Genomic DNA, 8,829 nt, shown 5'->3' with positions numbered 1-8,829 from the left:
CCCGAAAAAATGCATCTATCCATCATAAAAATAATCCATACGGCTCCAGGGGGTTAATAAAGGCCTTCTGAAGCGAAGTGATGGGTTTTTATAATAAAAAAAATATCCATATTTAAAACTTTATAAAGTAAAATAACTAGCTTCCACCAGATGACCGTATGCATTAGACACCTCTTGTGGTTCAAAAAAATAGGGCTGTACAACAAACTCAAGCTCATCTTCTCTTTTATCGAAATACTCCTATATTTCTCTTTAAAATTTCTTGTTTTAGACTTCTAATTTGTGACCGGTGTTTAGTTTTGATCTATCCTCTGCGCTTCCGCATTCTTCATCACGTTATGTGTCAGGGTCAGAGGTCACTCTTCCTCTGCAAATCGATGCGTATGGCCGTCTGCTGGAAGCTAGTTATTATAGTTAATAAAGTTTTAAATATTGATATTTTTCTTACAAAAACCCATCGCTTCGCTTCAGAAGGCCTTTATTAACCCACTGGAGCCGTATGGATTATATTTATAATGGATGGATGGATGCATTTTTTTGGGCTTCAAAATCGCACCCCCCATTCACTCCCATTATAAAGCTTGGAAGAGCCAGGATATTTTTAAATATATCTCCAATTGTGTTCGTCTGAAAGAAGATAGTCATATACACCTAGGATGGCTTGAGGGTGAGTAAATCATGGGATAATTTTCATTTTTGGGTGAACTAGCCCTTTAAAAAAAATTCAAACATTATTTATTTATTTTTAATCACATTTCATACACCGTGGTAATTCAAGTTCTTAACCTAGCCGTGATAAATATATAAAAAATTGTTACATAGAACTCAGAAATTGATTAAAATTAATAAAAAGAAATAAATAACATTATAAATAATATAGCTCAATTGGTAAAGTGCAACACATTGCTCAGTCAAACACATTTTTAACCTACCCTGGCCATTTATAGCCTACAACTGCCAAGTGATCTACCATCTCTGAAGTACACTGAAGGTCAGACAAACATGTCTTTTAAACATCCACACGTAGACCTCCCCTCACCTAAGCATCTGCACACATCGACACATACACAATCATAACAGAGTTACTTTATGTCCTGTAAAAAATAATCCCCTGTTATCCTGCTATTTATAGGTCGCTCCTTCAAACTGACCAATCCCTTATGCTCCTCCCCTTCACTTGAATGAGGATGATTTTACTATGATTCTTTGGCAGCATGATAATCCTCCAGTGTCGTTCAGTTGCGCCATGAACCAGACCGAGACTGAATGTCTGACTCGATGATGCCTCCAGACAGATGTGGCATCCTCCACGAGGAAATTAAAGCTCAATGAAGGAGCGCAGAATTCTCTCGCAGATGCTCAATCGTATGAAATATTCATCACAGAGCAATGCATTTCCAGTGGAACGCACATATTATTCTGGCCTTGGGGCAAATTGTGTCCGATATTTTGAACAGGGACACAATAAAACACTATTTTGGCCTTGGCACAGTCCTAAATATTCCATTTCATCCCTTAGCTCTATGCTTTAGGGTCTCAAGAGCATGATGCAGACACTTGTATTTATCTGTCTTACTGTCCAGTTGCATCAACTCAATGTGCACACGGGCCTTTGTTCTGATTCCCCAACAATTAGCTTCAGATAATGAGGTCAGTTTGTTCACATTTCTATTTGTGGAACCTGAGCAAACGTCTTCTCAGTTGAACGGAGTTGTAGGGGAGTGTGTAACACAGGGTAAGATGTAACACCATCAGTTTAACCAATTAGAAATTAGCTATGGCTGACATCACTATCATCCACCAGTCTCATGAGATGACAGCAGAATTTTTTATTTATTTATCCATTTTTATTTATTTTAATATTCTTTCTATTTTTTCCTGCAACTCAATACAATAAATTTTGAATGTCCTTGTTTTTTTTTTAAATTGGTTTTACACCCAACCCTACTTAATTTGACATTAATTATAAGTCGTTATTCAATTTAGCACACAAATGTGAAATATTATATCGACGTGTAAGACAAACAGCAAAAACAGTGTGTTACAGATGTTAAAACTGAATGTTAAAACTCTCCCCGACTGCTCGATCTGTTGCCCTGCATCATGGGGTACAGAAACAATCTGCGGACCTGCCGCAGCCAATCTGAAGGGTCATGATGCAACATCACCACATTTCACGCAAATCACAGGAAGTGGCTGAAATTAAAGTTACCATCTCAACCCCGTACTGTAACCCTCTTAGTGTTGGGGGCGGGTGTGTGTGTGTGTGGTGGTGGCAGGGTGGGGGTGGTCTCCCTGGTTGCTAAGGGCAACAGGGTGAGATAGATGGAGCCGCAGCTGCTCGTCTGTTAATACCAGCGCTCGACCCTCACGTCCCCGCGCGCGCAATTCTCCACACACACACATACACACACACTGATCTCTCTTCAGTCAAGGCATGAGGATGCGAGCGGGGATTTAGTTTCAGTGTCTTTTCCAGTCTGCAGCAGATTATTACCTTTCCTCCAGCACACGGGACGGATTTACAGACGAGAAACAAGGTTTGCAGACTCTTTTCTTAGTTATAATATATATTTCTTGGGTGTCATTTGAGTATTTATGTCCTGCACAACTTCATTTTGTATGCTAGAGCTGATTACCTTTCTTTATTGTGTCAAAAAACAAACGTAATGTTTTAAACGCTTCGCCAATGCAATGTATTTACAATAGACATTATAAGGAAGTGCAGAGATTTAGATGGAAAGGACAATAGGCGCGCAATGACTGCGCCCTGGATTTGAATTCGTAGACATGGTGAAATTGAGCATTTGGTTTAACGAATCCGTTTCCAGCTTGTCTTGCTTTGTGTTTATGTTTATGAACAAGGACATCTGCTTCACTATTGCGTGTTTGCTCAAGCAACTGTTACTAGTTCATTCATTCATGCGATCAACTTCGCCAAACGTGCCAGACTGTCCTCTCGCATATTATTATCAGACGCACTCAAGTGTGAATTTGCTCTAAACTGCGCTCAGTCTGTGGTGAATGTATCAATTAAATGCCCTTTTACGAAACAAAAACATTGTAGTCGCTGAATTGGATACTAACGAGATTTCGAGAATAAAAGAAGCATGGCTTTACCACAATAGACACGGAATGCGCGCGCGCGCTTGTGTGTGTGGCGCGCGGGTTGTTGTTTTCCCGCTGCATGATGATTTCATAATTCCCACATCACACGTTTACACGGTGACAGACATGTTACTGATTACTGGAAGCTTCGTGAATCTAAATATGTTTTTAATTATTCACAAACTATTGTGAGGTCCTATAAATTGGTGATCGGAATCAAGTGACATGAATGAGTATTGTTCAGGCATGTTTTCCAGACACAACAGAAGTAGGATGTCTCCTTGAGTCTTTTCGATGCTTTTTTGGCAAATAACATACTAGCTGTGCAATGACGTCAATTGAAATAACTTGGGTGATGTTGATAATCAATGCATTTTTACAAAATGGAGGAGATGGTTAGGGACGCATTAGCAATGCAAATGAGGTTTTGAAGAGCACTGGCACCTGCTGTCTCAAGCATTTGCATTGGCTTTTCCCTCGTTTCTCATTAGAATTATGTTCTACTTCTGCAAAGCAAGGTTTGAGCCTACACTTAGGGCTTTATCAAGGGAGCTTCTCCAAGTCTTTTCTCTTGCGTTTGCATAACAAAGGGGAAGGGTTTTGTCCATGAAAAGAGGGGACAAAACCGTCAAGCCTCAATTGTCCCAGTGTCAGTCGGATGGGCAAGCAGGGTCTTGTGTCCCATCAGTAAACAGACTCAGTCACGGCAAAATCCAATTAAGCCATGTTCTTTCCATGAGGCTTTTCACAAGGCAAAGAATATTGCTTGTTTTTTATGCTACTGTACTCATTTTATGGTGCATACAGTCATAAGGTTCCTTGAATAAATCAATTATGTAACTACGTCACATGTGCTTTCACCTCTAGCATCTTAGACCAAATAGACAATGTAAATTAATTTCAAATTCGCAAGTGGGTCATTCAGAGGAAGCATTAAATTGCTTTAAGCATCAAGAAAGCTTGATGCAAGATCATTTTTAATCAAAAAAGAATCCTCTGTGTAGAAACAAAAACAGCCCCAATGTGAAGAGTTTAGAGGTTTATAATAAGATCTTTCTTTGTCATATGGGCAACGTTATGTGAACTTATTTTGCATTTGCCATTTTCATGTCTTTGCCTGAAAACAAGCAAGTGCACATTTACGCAGTGAGATAAGCTAAATTGTAGAGCGAAGATACATAAGTTTCAAGCTTTGTAAAAAAAAAACACATTTCTCATATGCTGATACATACAGCCAATTTAAAACTGATTGTTGTCTCCTCTCCTTCTAGCTTCGAGGTCCATCTTCTCCACACGGAATATGATGCAGAATTGCCTAATTCTTATGGAAATAAGTTGGATAGGACTCTCAGAGCTGGTGGCTGATCATCAATGAACTAATTTCCATAAAGAACACAAGGAAATAAGTATTTTTCAGCGAGAAATACCTGATAGTTGGAGTTTTTGTTTTTGGATATGGCGGCAACTGAGGCTACTGCGGAGCCTGTCCAAGCAGACATTGTCGAGAATAAAGCTGAAGTGGAAACCACAAAGCCAGACCCGGCTTCAACAGAGGAAGCCCCAGCTTCCATAGAGGAATCACAGCCTACTACTGAGGCACCGCCAAGCACAGAGCAACCAGCTGATAGCAAATCCAAGCCAGCCTCTGAAAAAATATGGGACTCTTTTTTAAATAAAAGTGGGCTTGGAAAAGTAATGGGAGGAAAGAAGAAGAAGGAGCAGCATACAGGAGCTGAGGATACTACTGGTGAGGAGCAGGATAAGGTCTCCAGTCAGAATGATCAAGGGGACACTGCGGGCCCTAAAGAACAGGAATCTAGTCAGCCAGCAGAAGATAACGAGGCTGCAGCTGATGGGCAGACTATTGAAAAAGCACCAGAAAATGAGGAGGCTTCCCAAGAGCAAAAGGCATCTGGTGCCAAGCCAAAGCAAGGAGAGAAGTCCAGTGTCAGAGACTTCATCCGCAAGCCTGTCGCTAAAATTTTCTCTCACAAAAGCACAGACAAAAAGGATGGTACAGGGGCGCTCCAAAAACATGACAAGGTTCGGTCGAAATCACTAGACAGACTAGAGGATGCTGATGCCAGCACAACTGTGGCAGACCAAACAGAGGAGCCTCAGACTGCGGACGAGCCAGACAAGTCTAACCCTCAAACAACAAAAAACATGAAACGCTGGCACTCTTTTAAGAAACTTATGGCTCAAAAAAGTCACAAGAAAAGCACAGATGAGTCCAAGGATGCTGAGGGGGCAGAGGGAACAAGTGCAGATGGAGCAGGAGACACTGGGACATTGGATTCCACAACAAAGTCAGAGCAATCTGGGCAAAAAAGGTGGAAATTGAAGAGATCTTGGACATTCCAAGGTCTGAAGAGAGATTCATCAGTTGTTGGAATCCACAAACCAAAGGACAAAGACTCTTCAGATGTAAAAGATGAAAACGCCCCAGAGGCAGAACAGGAGATGGAAGATGTAAAGGTAGCCAGTGACGTAGAAATACAGGAGAAGACTAATGCTGATGGTGATGAGGAGAAAGGAGCGACTGCTACTACACAGCATGCAAAATCTGTGGACCAGCATGCAAATGAGATCTGGACCTCTTTCAAAAAACGAGTTATTCCCAAATCAAAGAGGGCATCTGACACTGGTGGAGTAGAGGAGGAAGCAGCGGGTGAGCAAGAGCAGACTGATGAGCCACAGGCGGGTAAAGACTCAGGCAAGACAGCCAAGGCAAAAAGGACACACTTCAACCGTGCTGTGTCACTAAAGAACTTCATACTGCGAAAGGGGAAGAGTACCAGCATGGACATGGGGGAGGGTACAACAGCCCAGAAAGATGGCGATGATACTGGTGAGAGTGAGACTAAAGACATGGATGGCCTTGATGATGCAGCTGGGGCAACCGATGTCCCACAGACTGAATCAGAGGAGCAGACTGTGGCTCAGAGTGAGAGCAATAATGAAGCTCAGGTGGCAAGCGAGCACAAGAGTTCTGTTGGAGAGGAGAGGTCCGACACTAGCGCACCATCTGGTCAGCCATTAGACAAGTCTCATGCAGCAGACCCAGCACCAGAGGGTGGAGGCCAGGCAGAGCCAAAAGCCAATGGCGAGAATGGATGCTCGGATGCTACATCAGAGGACACCACAGCACATAATCATGAAGCAACAACCCAGAATGATGTGAAGGATGAGGAGACCAACCAGGAGACCATAGACTCTAGTGGCAAAACTTGTCCGAAGGATGGGAAAATCCTCAATCAAGACGGGGAGTGTGATACTGTCAATGCAGTTGCCCAAAGCGGTGAGTGTCGAGCCCCAATTGACTCGAGAGATCTACAGCAAAATGGAAATGACAAAGCTGAGTCTAAAGTAGGACTAGGTACTAGTGTTGAGGTAGAGACCAGGGGGGATGGGGCCCCTCAGTGTGGAGGGTCCCTTTCTGGGTCAGCGAAGACCAATACAGATGAACAAGAGGAGGCCTTGAAGAGGATGTTCTATGAGGTTGCAGCTTCCATCGTGCGTGCAGTTGTATCCTCAGCCACTGAACAGTTAGCCAAGGAGAAGGACCCTCCGGACAGTAGTTTGAAGTGTTTCCAGCCTGAAAATAATAGCCGTTACACAGATATTGATGTCAGTTACTGTCACAGAGAAGTTACTTTAAATCAGGGACCTCTGTATTGATATTCAGCTTCTGTGTTTGTCGGAACTTGTTCTGGTGTTGTGGACACATGTCAAAAAGCTATATATTGTTATATTCCATCACCCCTTTAAAAAGTTGTGAATTTTAGGGTCAGTGAATTCAAAGAAAGGTACAGGTGCTTTAAATGAGCTGTTGTGAAGTTACCCAAAGTACCAATTTGTGTATTTTCAGGAAGTATTCTCTAGCTGTAATAATTTAGTAAATGAAAAATTATAGCATGTCTCAATGTTAATGTGGACCCAATAATAATTAAGTGTTCTTGAGGTTGAGGATGTTCACATGCAGTTGTGTAGTGTTTGCAGTTCTGTGCTATAAAATTCACAAAATGTATTTTTGGTGAACCTAAATTACCTCTCCTTTGTGACAAAAATGTGTGAATAATTAAATATTAAAATGAAAGTTTTAAATGTAGAAGTATATTGTAATATATTCTGAAATCTCTTCTGTTATTATTTACCAGAAAAAAAGGCGGGAAACGTGTGATGCCACACAAAGAGGATTAGATCTGCATGGGATTCGTTCAGCGAGGAGCTTTGCCCCCCTCCCCCCAAAATATGGAGTAATCACATGTTTACGCCACGATTCACCATGGTGAGAGATGCAATCCACATAGTTTAAAAAAATCTTGAAAAGCAATAATTCAGAATCATCAATCAGTGCAGTTCTTGCTACCATTCCATCATTGTAAATGTTTTGCCTGTCTACTAGTGAGATTTTATATTGTCATAAATGACATTCCTTTGAAATGTTAATCTCAGTGATCACAAAGTACCGTGATCATAAAGACTGTTAGTTTTATATTAATTGCCATTCTGTTTGTAGTTTTCCTTTGACTAGATATATGTGACACAGACACATTTAAAATAACAGCCCGCCAGACTGCCCCCCCGAATTGTGAATTCAATACGGAATGTGCTCTAATCTCTGTGTTTTTGTTTTAGACTGTTATCTTGTGTACATGAATAAACCACCATTAAACATTAAGTAATTCTCTGGGTTTTCTTGCAGGTTATGCAATTGACAGATTTTAGAAAATCTCAAAGAAATGCTGACTAATATTAACAGGTGAATTGGCATGCAAACCAAGTACCTGTCAAAAGTTTGGAAACATCACAATTTTTAATGTTTTTGAAAAAAAAGTCTCTTGTGTTCACCAAGGCTGCAATTATTTAATCAAAAATACAGTAAAAATGACAATACTGCGAAATATTATTACAATTTAAAATAAATGTTTTCTATTTTAATACATTTAAAAATGTAATTTATTCCCGCAATGGCAAAGCTTTATTTATATTGGATAGTTTAACTTAAATTTAATATCACACTTCACCCCTAACATATTTCCATTCAGCTCAGATGATTATGACTGTACCATTCTTGACCACCATCATGTTGTCATCTATTTACACTAATTCACCGAGATCATGCTATTAGCACGTTAACTGCAGATTAACAGAATGCCTAGCAACAGGTTTTGGTGCAGCATTCCCTATAGCTCACCGCAGGTTCAGGGTTAATAAAGAACTGTGTGGAAGTATTAACAGATGATGAGCTGACTTAACAGGGACAAAACTGGACAGAGATATTGAGACTGTATTGGCAAGTGGGTGAAACTGACACTCTGCATGACAGACATTTGAATGTGGCTTTGAGATGAAATCAATACCTATCGACAACACAACCCGGGTGGACTTTACAGACTTAGCATATGTTGTCAAAGCAGTAAGTCTCATCTTACATGTGAAAAAGGGTCAATGGTAATAACTTTTTTGCTGTAAAAATACTTAAATTTGCATCTGCACATGCTGCTAGATATCCTGTGGCCAGCATTTTAACTGGTTCTAGGGAAAAAAAAAAAAAAAAAGATTTAAAAAGAGAGAGAGACAAGCTTGGATCAATTGGGGGAAAAAAAAACAACCTTTGCCCTTTGTTTTAGACTGTTGATGGACAAAAATCTAGCAGCCTCATTTTCCCTCGTCATCTAACTGCACCCAAAGGCAGACGAGTTTTTATTAACTATG

The 8,829-nt window shown here is 40.6% G+C and overlaps 1 protein-coding gene across 1 annotated transcript; it reads left to right on the top strand.

The window, feature by feature from the left end:
• The first annotated feature begins 2,273 nt into the window (after positions 1-2,273).
• Positions 2,274-7,792, top strand: si:ch211-137a8.4 (uncharacterized). The gene is made up of 3 exons (XM_051861403.1): positions 2,274-2,540; positions 4,380-6,409; positions 7,269-7,792. The coding sequence occupies exons 2-3, from the start codon at positions 4,564-4,566 to the stop codon at positions 7,289-7,291; spliced, it is 1,869 nt and encodes a 622-aa protein (XP_051717363.1). The 5' UTR covers positions 2,274-2,540; positions 4,380-4,563; the 3' UTR covers positions 7,292-7,792.
• Positions 7,793-8,829: the final 1,037 nt, after the last annotated feature.

This window comes from Ctenopharyngodon idella, chromosome 15 (genome assembly GCF_019924925.1).
Source record: "Ctenopharyngodon idella isolate HZGC_01 chromosome 15, HZGC01, whole genome shotgun sequence".
Lineage (NCBI taxonomy): Eukaryota > Metazoa > Chordata > Actinopteri > Cypriniformes > Xenocyprididae > Ctenopharyngodon > Ctenopharyngodon idella.
Note: the sequence above shows the minus strand (reverse complement) of the source record. Positions and strands in the feature narration are given on the sequence as shown.

Excerpts from the sequence above, each read along its gene's own strand:
- si:ch211-137a8.4 (XM_051861403.1), top strand. The coding sequence starts at position 4,564 with ATGGCGGCAACTGAGGCTACTGCGGAGCCTGTCCAAGCAGACATTGTC. Across the intron at positions 6,410-7,268 it reads CAATGCAGTTGCCCAAAGCG|AAAAAAAGGCGGGAAACGTG; the intron begins GTGAGTGTCGAG and ends ATTATTTACCAG.